The sequence below is a fragment of the Chlamydotis macqueenii genome, chromosome 2 (genome assembly GCF_036417535.1).
Source record: "Chlamydotis macqueenii isolate bChlMac1 chromosome 2, bChlMac1.mat, whole genome shotgun sequence".
In the NCBI taxonomy this organism is placed as follows: Eukaryota; Metazoa; Chordata; class Aves; order Otidiformes; family Otididae; genus Chlamydotis; species Chlamydotis macqueenii.
Window position 1 is genome coordinate 9,153,986 of NC_141557.1, and position 16,389 is coordinate 9,170,374.

The 16,389-nt window shown below is 39.9% G+C and overlaps 1 protein-coding gene across 6 annotated transcripts in view; it reads left to right on the top strand.

The window, feature by feature from the left end:
* Positions 1-475: 475 nt before the first annotated feature.
* Positions 476-16,389, top strand: part of DNAJB6 (DnaJ heat shock protein family (Hsp40) member B6) — a 61,115-nt gene continuing 45,201 nt past the window's right edge. For 3 of the 6 annotated variants that reach the window (XM_086741877.1, XM_086741875.1, XM_086741880.1), the window contains exons 1-5: positions 476-570; positions 10,348-10,456; positions 11,909-12,018; positions 14,770-14,829; positions 15,185-15,295. In XM_086741877.1, the coding sequence (XP_086598003.1) occupies positions 10,392-10,456; positions 11,909-12,018; positions 14,770-14,829; positions 15,185-15,295 (346 nt within the window). In that variant the 5' untranslated portion in view covers positions 476-570; positions 10,348-10,391. Of the gene's footprint in view, positions 571-5,866; positions 5,995-10,347; positions 10,457-11,908; positions 12,019-14,769; positions 14,830-15,184; positions 15,296-16,389 lie in introns of all 6 variants that reach the window. The other 3 variants (XM_086741876.1, XM_086741879.1, XM_086741878.1) reach the window with 3 other exon arrangements.

Genomic DNA, 16,389 nt, shown 5'->3' on the forward strand with positions numbered 1-16,389 from the left:
TTTTTGAGATGAAAATAAGGGGGAACAAATCTTGTCTCCTCACTTCTAGCAGCCAAACTCGCCTAGTCGAAGGGAGTAATTTTTAAAATTACTCGGTTTTTTCCCTCTCCTTTTCCCCCCAGCAGCACACCTGGACCCCACTTTTTTATTCCCGCCACCTCGGAGAAGCACAGAGGGCTTTCCCGCCCCCGGGGGCTCAGGCTCCCCCGGGGAAGGCCGCTGCCCTGCCCGGTGACCGGTGGAGGACGCGCGTTCGCCGCCCCGCTCAGTGCTGGCGCGGGGGAGGCGACCGGTCCGCCAGGCGCCAAGCCCCGCCCCCCTCCTCCCCCCACCCCCCGCCGCAGCCCCGCCGGCCGCCGGCAGGGGGCGGGCTCTGCTCGCGCGCGGCGCGCCGGCGGGAAGGGGGGGGGCGGGGGCAGCGCGTCGTTCGAGAAACTTCCGGAAACGGCCGGGCGGAAGTGACGTCGTTCCCCGACGGAATTTCCTGTTTGCGGCTGAGGCGAGCGGCCGCCGTTGTCGCGGGCTGTTGGCGGGGAGGGGGGCGGCCGCGCTGCGGAGGCACCGGAGCGGGTGAGTTGCCGGGGGCGGGGAGGACGACGACGGGCCCTCGCTTCATTCGGCCATGCGAGGGGATGGAGGGGGCCTGGCGGGCGCGGGCGCCGGTTTCTGGGCCAGGCCTCGGTTGTTAGCGACAGTGCGGCTGGTAACGGGGCCTGGGCCGGCGCCGCCATGCTGCGCGCTGGGAGGAGCGGCGATGGGGCGACCCCGGCAGGGAGCCGGCGTGCTGCCGGCCTCGGCGTTTCCTTCCCGGCCGCTGGGAAGGGGCGGCCGGAGCGGGGTTTGAGCGGAGCGGGCGGCGGGGCTCGGCGGGCGGAGGGGGAGCCGCCCCCGGGCGCAGTGGCTGCCTTGGGCTTGTCCCGCAGCTCGGAGCGCGGGAGAGGCAGTCCGGGATCCCGGCTCCCAGCGATCCCCCAGGGGATATGTCTCCCGTTTGCCGCAAGCAGAAAAGGCCTAGGGGGAAAAAAAAATCCATGCTTCCATTTCTACTTGCTGAGATTTTAGTTACAAAAAAGGGGAGGGGAGAGCCTCGGTTCACCCTTCGCTGTTGAATGTGCTGAACAGGCCTTTCACTTAAAGTCCTTTTCTTCGCTGCGTACTTTTTTGACGTGCTCGTAAACTAAACGTGCTGCTTCTCCCCCGATAGAAGTAGTTCAGTTAAATCCTGTTCGGCGTTTGTTAACTCGGAGTGGGGTTTGTTGTGGGTGGAGGTGACGGTGCTCAGGTGCTCTGAACTCGTTGTTGCCAGTTTCCGAGCCGAGTTGAACACTGGCAGGGAAGGAACATAGTTTGTCGTCAGTATTTGCTGGACTTCTGAGAGGGCGACGAGTTGGGAAGTGGAGTTATTTATGACCTGCGTTACTGTTTGTAGCAACGCTTTATACTGCATCGCAGTTTTGCTGTCAGAGCTCTCGGCTGCTGAAAAGCCTGTGCTGCAGGCTCGAGCCGTTCCAATGAAGCCATTAGGAAAGTCTTATTCAAAATACTGAGCAAATTTGTTTTGCATTCCAGTAATAATAAACTGCTTGTTTGGTTCTAATTTGGACACAGTAACATCACAGAAGCTAAATTTATAACAATGCTAATGTGCAAATGGTCAAGCTTGTGACATTGCATAGTCAATCACTGATCAAGCCCTGAGTTTTTAGGATGTAAAGTGTCAAAAAGTGATAAGAACAAGGTGCTGACACAGAGGGAACAGCTGGAGTGAAACCAGGTTTAGGCTCTCTGGACCTCTGAGGTTGCAGTTACTGCTGCCTGCTGACCTTAACTTTTGTGTACTCTTTGGAGATCCTTTATCCTAGTTAGGAGGGATTTTATGTTCAGCTGATGATCGAGAGCCTGGTGGCTAAAGTACGGTTTAGTTTGCTGTATTATGTTGTCGAAGATGTATTTGGACCAGTGGGTAAATATATTTACAGATCTTGTCTCTGTGACTACTTTTTTGTTTTGTTTTGTTTTAAACAACCACAGTGCTAACTAGTACACAATGTTGGTCTAACTTTATTTCCCTCTCTTGGCTCTCATGCTGCCTTTTCAGGGAGAACAAGAGATTATTTGAGATGCAAGTTAATTTAGGATTAAATTTTCTTAAATAATCTCAGATGTTGGAAGAGAAATTTGAATTGTCAGTTTTACTGGCAGTACTGTTTAAACTGTTGTTAATAATAAATTGTCTGTCTGTAAACTGCAAAGTTCCCCTTGTTCTCACTCAGATTTGTCTTTTTAGCTCTTGTACTTTCTCACTGTAGCACATTCTTATCAAAACAGCTTTTCTGTCTGGTATTTTCTTCTGTCTTTCCAGTTTACTAGTTTATCTTGGCTGAACTTTGAAGAAAAGCATGCAGGGCTCCACTTTTTTTTGTAGTATGGAGTTTTTAATGGAAGAAATAAAATGTTTGCTGTTTAGTTTTTTAATAGATATATACATTTGTCTTTGTACCATATACTTTTTTTCATACACTAGAAGTTTTGTAATGTACGTGGAGAAAGGAAACAAGTTAAATCGTCATCTCAATAACAAGGATGTATGAGTCCCTAGTAGTATTTGGACTGTACAGAGAAAAGAAATAAAATATCTGTTTTGTTTGGATTTTTTTTTTTTTTTAACTGTAAAACTTTCAGGACTCCTACATCTATACATCTGTGCTTGACGTATTGGTGCAGCTAGGTCTTTGAGCTGAGGTCGTGTGGGATGAGGGTGATGACATTGCTTTACTGTTGAGTCCAGAGGCATTGATGTTCTAGCCTGGAATTGACTGAAATGTCAAACCGCGTTGAACAGACCGAGTGCAGCCGCCCGTGTCAGCCGAGTTCTGCTCTTGTGCTGCTGGCTGGAGAGGATGGTGCATCGCGATCCTGTCAATACACTGGACTTCCAGACTTGAGCAGACCACCTGTTTCTTACCATATAAATAGTGATGTTTTGAAGGGAATGTTTTGCCTTAACTTTCAACTTGTATGAGTTTTAATAATCTAGTGTTTTCCTCCTTAAGTAGGAAGTGCTCCATTTCTCTAATAGCATTTATAAAGAAACTCGTCAGCCATGTCCTGAAAATATTTTCTGTCAGCGTCTTTTGCTTTGTCTTGATTTACTCAAGGAATGGAAGAATTAGTGAGAAGTTGCTTAGCTTTGTCAAAACTTGTTAGAGCTTACATATGATGATTGTTTGTTTCAAGATAGATTTAAATTAAAACTGTAGTTGATGATGTCAGGTTTAAATTAAATTTTCTTTGCTTTTGATTGAAATACTACATTTGAATGGATGTTAGATTTTTTCTGAAGTTTAGACTTAAGAAAAGCATTACTCTGCTTTTGTTTATTTAACTGCTAGGTAAGAAATTATTCAAGCATATGAATTCCACTCCTGCAGTTACTAGTTGTAGGTTTCATTTATGTTTTCTATTTGTTCTGAATAAGTGCTGAAATCCCAGTGGTACTCGTGAGTACCTGGCGCTTAACAAGGATCTTAAAGCTCATGTAATAAGTCTGAAGCCATTTGTAGCTACATTGCAGCCAATTTTTGTTAAAACTTTGTTAATCCTTTCGATTAGAATAAATTATTTTTTGTCTTAAAATGTGGTCTGACTCTATCACAGCCTGTCATTGTTCTGAAATAGAAAGTGGCGTTTGCTTTAATGTAACTTTTTTGATGATTGGCTTAAATAATATTATCATGACTCCAAAAAGGGGAAGTGTGTAGAAACTTTAAACTATTTTCTTTTTCCATGAAGGGTCATCTGGTCACCTGTGATTACTTGGCTGAAACTTTCTGGATGTGATCTTTGCCAGTTGAGTCTTTCAATGATTTAATTGCTTAATCAAACACAGATAATCCATTTTTAAAAATTAGTTAGGAATATTTTTACTTTGTGTAAAATAACCTATTATGGTTAGTTTTAGGAGAGTGCCAATTTTCCAGATATTTTTATGACACGAGTCCAAATTTGGACACCTGAGTTGTCGTGTTTTGGAAAGGTGCCCTTTTTCTTTAAGGAGAGATGGTGACTAAGTACCCGTTGGTTTAAGGCATGCTCATCGGTCAGATGGATAAGCAGCAGAGTATCAGCCAAGGGTGCAGCCTGTTTACTGATCCACTTCCTTTTCCAGTTCTTGTTAGCTACTTTGCATTTCGTTCACAGATGAAGATTTTTGATTTCTTGTGTTTCGTATTTTTGGTAGGTTGACTATTTAATGGTTTCTTACTTGTTGCCCTGTATAGACTTTCCATGTACCAAGCGGTAATACAGACAGGAAGGTCCTGTAGTTCTTGCCACAGTTGGATCTTGCCAGCTTCTTACCTTGAGGGGTGAGGGCGCCTTGTACAGGTGGCTCTTTTTTGGTTGTGGTGAGGTTTTTTGTTTTTTAACATAGAACTTGAACTGCAAGTTAAAGCAGTCAGCCTAGCTACCTCTTCCCCTGTGTGAACCGCATCCTCTCAAATAATCACTCTGTTCAAATCCACTCTGTTTTCTAACCTAGAAACAGGATGTTTGGTGTAAACATGAGATTAAGCTAAGCTTTTTGGAATGTTAATTTTATTAGATTCATCTTATGGGGATACTGTGGTAGTATTAATGTAATGACTATAAACATTGCTATTTGAGTACATTTTATGAACTTTAATTATATGTAAATTTACATTTTTCCATGAAACAATAAATTTCAGGAACTTGTGAAGTTAAACTGTGGCAACCTTTCTAAGCTTAGGTAAGTAGAAGTTATAAGTACTGAGGCTTTTACATACCTTAGTTTGTACCACACTGTGCATATATCAGTGGGAAGAAAAAGATAATGTTAGTGCGTTGTTTAAATGTATTTGTCAGATTAATTAGTCACAAACTTTGTACAGGTTTTCTTGGTCTATATTGTTGCACTCATCAGAATTAAGGGAACTTTCTTCTGGTTCCTTAGCATTTTTAAACTTCCTCTTACAAAGATTTTCTAGTATTCAGTGTGGGTGTTTCTATGTTAGCACTTGTACAGCACTAGCACAGGGGACCTTTGCCAGCACAGCCAACAGACTGCTGGTCTTAGCTCAGTGCGTATGGCACATCCCAGGTATTGTTGCTAGAACAGACAGATCTTTTCATTTCCTTTGGGATTTGGCCAGTGTTTTGGGACTTATAGCTTTCTGCGTTGCTGAGTCGTACTAGGTAAAAATGCATTTGTTGCCTGAGTGGTGCTCTGCTCTGAAGAGTTGTGATGTGAGATTTTTCTTTTTTTTTTTTTGGTTAGGCTGTAGGATGACACCAGAAGGTAATTTCTGTAACCAGTATCTGTGTGTAGAAGGCAGTGACCTCTTCAAGCCAGTGGGGATTCCTTGGGAGCCTTGGCAAACAGTGCTTTATGGTGGTTCTTTATTTGTCTTTCTTTTAGATGGGTAACTTGGAGAGATGTAGGCAAGTAATTACAATTCATGGATTACATTTCAAATCTGTAGCGTGTGAGCAAATTGGGTGACTGAACTTCATCTGAAGTTTGGTACTTTAAGAGTGAAATATTTGTGCCTGTCTCTGAATTTACTGTTCGGTAAATAATAAAAAGCTTAGTGAAAATGCCTTAGCTATATAAAAATCAAATGAAGAAATACTAGAAAACTTTGAAAGTGTGTGTGTTGCTTGCCATTCTTTGTATGGTCCTGGATCCACAGAAGTATTAATGCTACTGCAGTCTTCTTCATACTTCAAAGGAGTGTAAAATTTCATCAGGTCCAGCTGACATACCGCTTTTTAGTAAAAACTCTTGGAATGTGAAAAATCGTGGGTTGTTTTTGTTTTTTTTTTTTTTTTTTTTTTTTAATCACAGATTGCAATTCCTGAAGATCCTCGAGTGTGTACATCATCTATTAACATCACAGAGACATCTCTAAGTTGCTCTGTTGCTGTTGAGTGGGTCAGGCGCAAGCTCAAAGCTGAACTAGGATTCAGAGCAGGGTATTTATTCTTCCTGTGTTGCCAGCGGGATGCAGTCCCTTAGATACGTTCATAGAAAGCAGGCAGGTACTGGGAATTGCATGGCTGTGCAGCTTGCACAGGATGTTGATGACTGCTTCTGTAAATTGCATGAATCAGGAATTTGGAACTCCATCTCCCTCTATCCAGGTGACTGCACTAGTCACTAAGCTTGAGCTGTTCTGGCGTGTTTTGGGACTCTCTGTGCTGCCCTGTTGCCTCGTGGCCAGAAATAGATAACTTTTTTTCTGACTAGGCTGACTGCAAAGGTCGCGTGCCCCTTGCTGTCTGAATTCCCTCCTGACTGATTTAAGAATTTCTTGTTTGGATACCTTCCTCCTTTCCGTATTTAGTTAGGAGAGTGCTGCTTTTGTTATCCCTGCGGGTTGTGCATCTGATCTTCTAAAAGTTTATAGCTCTCTTCATACGTAAGTTATTCTTCCTGTGTCTTTTATGTAGCTGATGACTTTACTGTAAAGCGAGTTTATGAGCTGGGTTTCAAGATAACTCTAAGCTGATCTAGCTTTGGACTATTCTGTCAGAGGGAGATCTCAAACCTGGTCTTGGACTCTTGTCATTTGCCTTGTATCATTACGAGCATTCAGGGCTTCTGCTCGGTAAGCCAGGAAAGAAGCTGACTTCTCGTGTGGTGGGTGAGAGCTCTATAAGCTGTTCACGTGAACGGTTGGATGTTTGTGTTCATGATGCAAAAGAGGAGTTCGAGTAGCTGATAGCATCCTATAAACATAGTGCAGTTATGAACACAAATAACTCTTGCAAGCAGACATGAAGGCCATGAAACAACTGTTTTTCATCTGGAAATTTTTTTTTGCTTGTGTTTTTCTTCTGAGACTTTGAAGATTTTCTGTGGTTGGAGGCGGGAAGTTAGCTAATGTCGGCTGGCTTCCTTGTGGCTTTGGGAAAAAACCTTTTGAGTGGCTAGTTAATAAGCCTTGCTTGTGTATTTGAAGACAAATTGTTTGACACATTTGGGGTTGGAAGAAGATCTTTGTCATGTCATTTTCATTAGGGCAGTTGAATTTTTTTGCTTTTCAGTTTGCAGGAAAGTGTATGGTTTACTGCTTTGAATTATCTAGGCATTTTCACCATGCAGATTCCTACTAGCCTTAAACCTACAGATTTTATTTTTTGTAATCAGCCATTTTCTGTTTTGGTATAAGTTGATGGTGGTTGTTTTCTTGAGGGAATATTTTAAATTTTTTTTTTTTTTTTTTTCCCCCGGAAAGATTGGAGGCAGACATCTCTTCTAGTTTGTGAGTGTGGTGTGTGTTGGCTTTTTGTGTATGTGTGTCTTACTGGATGCTGGGCAAAAATCCAAGTATTTTTAAGATGCTAAGTATTAACTGATGCTGTTTTGTTTCATTGGATGCTCTGCTTAAGCTGGACAATTAAAAAAGCTACAGATAAGTTTTCTTCTTGTAAATATTGCTAAATTTTTTTTTGTGCAGAAGAAGAAAGTTCCTAGGATGCGCAAAATTGTAGCAGTGCAGTTCATGCTTTATGGTAACTAGCAGATAGAAATAATGATTAATCAGAGATGAACTCCTCCTGTCCCTCGAATGTTTGATTAAGAGAAGCAGAATATAAACAGTTTGATTTCTTTAGAGAGCTGCTGGCTTGTCTTAATTCCAGGCTTTGTTAGTGGCAAGTGAAAACTGAAGAATAACACACTCAGAGAATAGACTGTGCAAGCCTCAGATATTTCTTTGAAACAAATAATTCCTCGGTTCTTGGATGAGTTGCTTTTTGGGGTCAGAGTAATCTATTAAGAGCTGGTTATGTTGCCTCAGCGCTCATTTTCGGTCCCAACTTCAGGCTTCTGTTATTTAGGATGTATCGGCATATGTATTGAGTCTGAACTTGTAGCACTGCAGCACTGTTTGTACACAAACAGCTGAAGTGTTTCAAGAAATATATGTTGAAATCGGTATGACTACCAGCGTGCACAAAATTATCTAGGAAAAGATATGATTTGTTTTTAGATCCAAGTTGCTTTTCCTACCTACTTGTTCCAGCCAGAAGCTTAAGTTTTGAATTTTACCTTTGAGGTATCTGCCTAAATTGAGACAAGTGCTAATGCAAGTCTTGAATTTAAGGAGAAAAAAAAAGAGTATCTAAAAAATACCAGTATAGTATGTGTGTTTGTGTGTTGTGGCTTACTGCTGTGAGCTCCCTGGTTTTAGGATAGTATCTCTTGTTAGGAGAAGCTCTGACCTCTAGCCTGAAGTTTGACTCATACTAGATTTTTTTACTCTTTCTAATTTCCTTCTGTAAACTGTATGTTTCCATTTGTGCTATTACTCATCATGACTGGCTACAGGGTTTGATAGCATGCTTAACCCAGGCTAACCTTGCTCCTCACCTGTGTATCCACAGAGCTGTTGTTCTAATAGTTGTTTGGGAAACAGCAAAACTAGCAAGTCTAGTTAACAGTAAATATTCTGTGATTTTTGGTAATCTGTATGTTTACATATTGAACCCTGCCATTACTACCATTACTATGTTAGTATTGGCATTCTTAATGTTCATTTTAATGCATATCTCCCCACTTCCCTTGGTGTTGGTCATAGTATTAACTATACCCTTTTCTCTTTTTTTTTTTTTTTTTTTTTGTGTGTGTGTGTGTAGGTTTTTTCAAAGGGCAAAGTCAATTAGAGGTCTGTTTACCTGCTACACTTTAATTTTCCTAGTATTTGTGGGACTGTGTGGTTAACTAGATTACTAAAATAACCTGTGTTTTAAAACATGTAGCTCCTCCAATACATTTGCTTCTGTGAGTAGTTTGGAGGAGGGAGGTAGCGTGGCAGGGCATCTCTTGAACTGGTTCTGCCATCTGAGGAAATGTGTGTGTAACCACATCCCTAATTAAAATTAGTTAAGCTTTAGCCTACAACAGCAGTGTATTTTGAAGATGTACCAATCTGTTTTAAAAACAAGTCTCTCTTTAATGTTTTTATCCCAGGATGTTCAAAGATACATGTAATACTAGTACAATAAATTAGTTTCAGAATATTTCAGTGAACTGTATCTTTCAGCATTTATGTGAAAGGACATGGAAATGAGACCTTGCCTAGGCTGAAATGAAAAACATTGAATGTCTGGGGGGGGCGGGGGGGGGGGGCTAGTGGGAGAAGTGGTTGCAATGAAATTTTTGTTCTTGATAGGAAATAGGATAGGAAAATGTGACTAATACATCACTGTACTTTTACATGCAAGGTGTATTTGGGTGACTTTGCATGCAATGAGTTGATAACTCACAGAAATGGTCGGTGTTGCCTTGTTCATAAAACTTGAAGTGAACCAGAAGCAGTGATAGGATGGCAAGGTGGCTGGAAGTTTTGCCGGAATGGAGACTTGTTACAGTGGTGGGGAGAAGCCTTTGCATGAAGAGATGAAATGTTCTTGAAATTTTTAGACAGATTCTTTAATCTTAGTGGTCATTTAGTTGAAGTAATGGTTAGTATAGCTGTTCCTGGTAACTATTCTCTAATACTGACAAGAAGCTGTCAAGTGTTTAAATTGAGTAGAGCAAATGATTTTTCTTTTAACTTGTAGGTTTCTTAAGATTCTTGTGAAAACTTCATTCTCTTACACTAAGAAACACAAGGTGCCTCTGTACTTCATTTGGTTGGTTAACCTTGTAACTTGAGCAGTCCTGCCTGGCTACGTACCTTGTGTTGGTAAACATAAAGGAACTAAATGCAATTCGGTAGCTTTGGCAATACGTGAATTTTCTGTCAAGGTTTGAGTACAAGAAAGGCTTGTTGGAAACTATGGGTGAAATTTTAGATTTCTAGGACCTGCACATACATTGCTTTTTTGAGGGCTGCATTTCAGTGGAAGTAATGTTTTGAAGAGCAGATATGAAAGCTGTGGCCCTCTATTTATGCTCCTGTGTGCTTAAGACATGACAGAGGTATCAGAGATGACATAAAGTGAACATGATACATCGTTTCTTTTGCATTCAGAGTTACTAAAGTATATATCAAAATGATGACAAACTCTACATACTTTTCTTAATATACTGATTAAATCTAGCTTTTTAGTCTAATTTGTTTCAGGAACCTGCTGTTTACCTATGTCTCTGTGCACAGTTTCAGTGGGATTAAAGAACATAGTCAGAATCAGAGTAATTGTTTGGTCTGTCAACCTAAAATAAAGTGGTTTTATTTTTTGGTGTTTAGGACATTTTAAATTTCTAGAAATAAGCAGCTCTCACAGCAGGTTTGGAACTGGAAGATACTAGGCTCCTACTTGGCTTTTATGAAGTAGTGTTCCTGGACAAGCTTCACTTACAAGTTCTTGTTGTTACAGGACTTGAAAGACTCAGCTGTTGTTAACAAGACAACTACCGAAACATGGTGGATTACTATGAAGTTCTGGGAGTGCAAAAGCATGCCTCGGCAGAAGATATTAAAAAAGCGTAAGTATCACTGGTGTATGTGTGTGTATATATATGCACACACCATAAGCTATGTATTTTAAGGAACAAATGTAGTCACGTGTTTTCTGGATTCTTACTTCGTTGTCAATGCTAGGATGACGAGTAGTCATCTGAGGTGATACCTTTGGTAACAGAGAAATATTCGGTGTTCTCAGGAAAAAGCATTTGCTCATTTCTTTTATGAAACTGGGAAAAGAATCCTGAGTACTGCTGAAGTGAAAGTGCTGTCAGTCACTGGTTCTTGATCACTGTTAAATACATTTCTGTACAAGTGTGCTTCAAAACTTCACATGGTACAGGCGGTGAGACCCCCTTCCTCTGTGGCTGTGTTGCAGTAACTAGGCTTTCCCTCCATTTGCAGAGGTGCTTTTTCGAACTTACTAACAAGTATTTGGCATGCTGCATTTGGATACTAGCTCTTTCTTAACATGAGTTCTGGTTTCTGTGCTTAGATTTTGATGGACTGAACATCTGTTAATATTAAAAAAAACCCCACTGTTTAAAATAGGAGTGTTCAAATGAATTAAATACAGTTCTTTGTTTAGATTTATTGTTTATATACAGATTTAAGGTGGGTGTTTGTAACATTTTCAAAATATACTGTTTATTTTTCAACAAAAAATTGCGAGGAAACGTTTCTCTAGTACACATTTCTAGTATACCGAAACTATTTGACAATAAATTGCAGTTTCACTGACCTGGGAATACTGTGTTTTTCTCTTGCCTTCTCCTAGGTGCCTAAGCTTAGTTATTCAAATTGCATAGTGTGTGGAAGTTTGGTTTGTGTTTTTTTTCCTCCCTGGTTCTTTTGCAAATTCATGCACATACTGCTTTGTCAACTCAAATGTTTGAACTGTGATCTTGTATGATCCCATGTAAAAGATGCGAAATCAAGCTAAGTGCAAGCTTAGCTTTGCCCCTGTAAGTACTTTGCCTGAAATATTTCATCTCAGGATAGGAATTGTGTGCGAATGTAGCAGTCAAAGAAGCCACTGATGTTAGAATGCTGCCACAGTTTGGTATCAGCATACTCTTGGAGCTTTACTGTCTTTGTCTGTACCAGAAAAATACTCTTAATGCTTCCCATGTTGGTTGCAGTGTTGAATAATTATGGAGCTTTAAGGAGGAGCCCACAGGAGAAATGTTAGGGAATGTTTTGCTTAGACCTGCCAGGTGTTGATCGTCAGAAACACACAGGAATACTCTTAAAATAACTAAATAACTACAAACCTACTACATAGCAAATTGTAGTAGATGATTCTTTGTGTACCTGCAGAATTTGTTGGTGCTGGTCTAGATGCAAGAAACAAAGCACCGGGGAATTTTTAAATACTTTAATTTCTGCCAACTTGGTTGAAACATTTTGTGTTTATATGTATAGCATATTCCCTCATTTCAGAGTAAAATATCCTTTGTTTTCCTTCCATTTAGGTACCGTAAATTGGCGTTAAAATGGCACCCTGATAAAAATCCAGACAATAAGGAGGAGGCAGAACGGCAATTTAAACAAGTAGCTGAGGCCTACGAAGTTTTGTCAGATGGTAGGTATTTTAAAAGGACTCTTGAACTGCAGGTCTCTAGTCTGGGTATCAGAGTGAAAATGCTGATGTATGATGATTTAAAGGGATATTGTAACTTTGGTTTATCATCCAGTTCAAGTACTTCATTTTCAAAAGAAAAGAGAGAAAAAGGAACTCGCAGATAAGACAGAATAAGCAGAAATTTTGAAACAGTACTTTCAGAATCTCTCTAGATGAGTAACCAAACCAGTTTCTAGAAATTGAAACCCTATGTTTGCCAGGCCCTCTTCAGAAATTTCTGAAGAGATATCTGTGAATACCAAGATTCATTTTGTCTTGGGAGGTAAAGCCAATGTTACCATCAGTTTAGGGGAATTACTGTGTTTATTCAATAAAAATCAGGCTAGACAAACTCTGAAGTATCTACTACTGGGCTACTGCTTCTGGTTTTTGTAGCAGTAAACTAGTCCTGACAAAGCCCAAGCATACCGTAGACCTTGCTGAAAATTTGGATTGTGTTAGGGTGAATTCCGTAAATTCAGTCAGCTGTGATACTGAGCGGAGTGTTTATTTTGAATTCTTCTGGAACAGTTGCTTAGCCTGCCCCATGTGGTGCAGAAATTCGGCTTATAGTTCACCCACATCTTCTTGCCTAAAAAGTATCATTAACTTGTACTAGTGTTCTGGCAAAAGCAGTCTGAATCATAACAAAGTGATTTAAGCTACTTTGATTATTTTGCCTTGTAATTGACTGCAGCTGTCTATATGCTATTTCTGAAGTGTCCTTGATTTCACCTGAGACCAGTGAGCATGGGAAAGCTATATTTAAAAGCACTGGCAGCATCTAGATTACCTTTCAGAACTTGGCCTGGTTTATCAAGCTGCAGTCTTGTACACTCTTTGGTTGGTTTTGATACTTAATTGACATAGGAGAAACAGACCTTAATTTATAGGCAGTTCATTGTATACTTGTCTTCCAGAGTAATTTAACTTTCTTAAGCAAGTTTTTTGAGCAAGATAAAAATAGGATAGTGGTCTGGTTGTTGTACACATCTTTAAGTCCTTTGGAAAGAGTATGCTGCTAGAATTTTAGAACATCTTCTAAAAATGCCGCCTGTTTTTGGATCTAGACCAAATCCTAAGTTACTGGTGTCTTAAGAATCATTTGTGCAGCAGAGATATATGAATCCTGAGGCTCATGATTGAGAGGCAGTCAGCTGTTCTGTAGACTTAATGAAATTTTCTGACACCATTACAGACTTGAATCAAGAGAGATTTTTGGCAGAAGAATAGTTTTGTAAGGGGTTACATAAGCAAAGAATGCTGAAATTGGGTGATCACAGAACGCAGTTCCCTTGGGCTTTCAAGAACGTTATGTTTTTTCAAGATGAACTTCAGGCTTTGTGAGCCCTCAGGTCTTCCTTGCTGTTTCCTGCTCCTTCTAACAGTTTGTCTACCCTACTGCTCTGGTCTTTTTACATTGGTGGGTAGGTTAACCTCCTTTCTTTAAAAATTGTTTTCTGGAAAGGCAGTATGGGGAATGTACTGAGTTTTCCTGGGAAGGGGGGTGTTGGGGGAGGGTGGGGGATGGTTGGGGGAGCCGGGGGCAGGGGGAACTTACTGCAATTTTCTGTTATTTGGAGGTTATGACCAATATATAAAATTTTAATTCCTGTCAGAAGTATTTTATTTTTCAGCAACTATTAGAGGTAACTGCCTGTTCTTTCGTGATGCTATTTAAATTTCAAAACCATCTTTCACTGAAGATATTCCAGTGGGAATAGCATGTTAATATTAAGAGTCTAAAATCAGATGCCCTGACTGGTTTTTGGCTGATGTTTCCACAGCAATGCAAGCAAAATAAGCTGGCTTTCTGCTTCTTTAAGCTCTTCAGGTTCCCTTCCAGTACCAACAGTGCAGTCTGATCTTAGGTAGTAATGTAGAATTAAATTTTCTCCCCTTTCTCATGGATACGGGAAGATTGCTTTGCAGTGAAGTTTTAAAAGAGCCATTCCGTGCCTTCTGAAGTAGTAGAGAGCAAGCAGTTTGAGTCAAATTGTTCCATGGCATTTTTTAATGTCACTTCATTCCCCTTTATTAAACTAGAAGTGGTTATAACTAATTTGAGAGGTTTTGCAGTCACTCATACAGGCACTGCCCTTCTGTTCTCCTTACTCTGTCACAATGGATGCGGCCTTATGCAATGAAAGGAAAAGAGGCAATGGTCAAGGCTTGCAACAAAGGAAATTCCAGTTGGATAGAAGGAAGAGAATGCTTACAGTGAGAATGCTTGAGCACTCTAGGGAGACTGTGGAATCTTTTGTTCTTGGAAATTGATGAGATTGGGGCTTTATCCAGGCAAGTTTGATCAACTATGAGATTAGACTTGTTTGGAGGAGAAGGTTGAATTCCAGAGGTCCTTTACAACCCAAAACTTTCCATAATACCTATCTAAAGATGAAGACTGCAGTATTCTCTTTAAAGGCAAACTTCCTTGTGGAGTTTGTCTTTATACCAGGATTATTTCTGGTACAACAGGACCTGTGCTTCTGCAACTAAATGGTAATAAGTATAAAGTTCAGTTCCAGTTCTTTCTGAAGGTAAGTTGCTTTGGCAATCCTCAACAAAAGGTTCACCGGATACGTGCCAGAACTAGCTTTAAGATGATGTTTAGCTGAGAATATCAGTTAAGTCTTTTTGTTTTTTTTTCTTTTTTTTTCCCCAAAGTCATTGTGCCTATTTACTGACATGATGTACAACTTCTCCTTGTAGCTAAAAAACGTGACATCTATGACAGATATGGAAAAGAAGGCTTAATAAATGGAGGCGGAGGTATGTTGACAACTAGTAGTTCTCTCTGTTCTGGTAGAAAGCCGTTTTCTGCAGCTTTCTTTTTAACACAGGAATCTGTGTTAAAAAGCCTATACTAAGGCCTAAAATGTAATCTGAAAATTGAAGTTACAATTGTTTTTACAATTTTTCTAGTTGTTGTAAAAGGTATTACTGATATCTGGAAACAGAGAATTAATTATAAAAAGTATTGTGTGTACTTGAGTGGTACCTGAAAAGGAAAGAGAAATTTTAGAAATGTGTTTATATTTTTAAATGATTCAAATACCATATAGGTCTGAACTTTGTGGTTAGTAAGAATGCATGAGGATAATTGAAATTTAACTTCTTTTTGCAGGTGGAAATCATCATGATAATCCGTTTGAATTTGGATTTACATTCCGTAACCCCGAAGATGTCTTTAGGGAGTTTTTTGGTGGAAGGGACCCCTTTTCATTTGACTTCTTTGGTAAGTAATCCACTGGTTTTAGTTATGTGTATCTAAAGTGTGGTTAAAACTTTACTATTCCAAATCAAACATCGCTGCTGCATCTTTATCAGAAGTATCTCTGAAAACTGGAGGTAAATGATATTTCATATTATGTTTAAAATGCTTGTTTACTACCTGTTTGTTCTTGGTTGATGTGATAGTACAGAACAGATAGGGCTTGCCAATTCGTCTTTTGTTGGAAGGCCTGATTCAAAAATCATGGCTGCTATGTCTTTGTAGATTGGAAGGAACACTGGCATTCTCTCTCAAGAATTTAACTGGGCAAATTTAATCTGTTGAATTTGGTCTCTCTTGATCTGTAAATATTTAATGTAGTTTTGAGAGCTTCTGAACTGGGCAGGTTAACTGTAACTGTTACAGCATAGCTCTCAGTGTGAACTTGTATCATAGCAGGAATAACTTTCTTCTGTCAAATTAAGAACAGCTGCATACATAATCTACACACTTGTCCAAATTCATGTCACATGTTTGCTTGGTAGATAGAGCCTCTAAAGGCTCAGATAACAATAGTTCTTGAAGTCTGAGTGCTTCATTTAGGTGAAGGAAGCAATATGTAATAAAGTTGTCATAGTAATCTTTTTGCCTTAGGGCTGATGGTCTTTTGGCTTTTGCTGTTGCTTGCTGTAGTGCATTGAAGGCCTTTTCAGAGGTGCTGGAGTTCTTATTCAGTCTGTCTGTGTATGTTCTACTGCGTAAAATGCTGACCTATATAGTGGAACAGATCCTGTGTTCAGTATTTACTTAGACAAAGTAAAAAGTCCCATGTTGAAAACGGCAAGAAATGTACATGAAAAATAAAGCTCTCTTCCTGTTCAGTGCCTTGAAATTGATTAATCTCTGTAATAATGTATGTAGATGTCTTAATATTTGTAAAGGTAATTTTTTATATTTGCTGGCAGCATTAAGGGGCTAATTCAGCTCAGATTTTAATTATATCTTTCTTCAGTGTGCTATTCAGGGAACATCAGTTGTTAGATGACTAATGAGGGATTAGAAGAGGGGTTAAAGGGCTACAGGTTGAATTCAGTAGAAGGTTAGTTGACGAATTATCT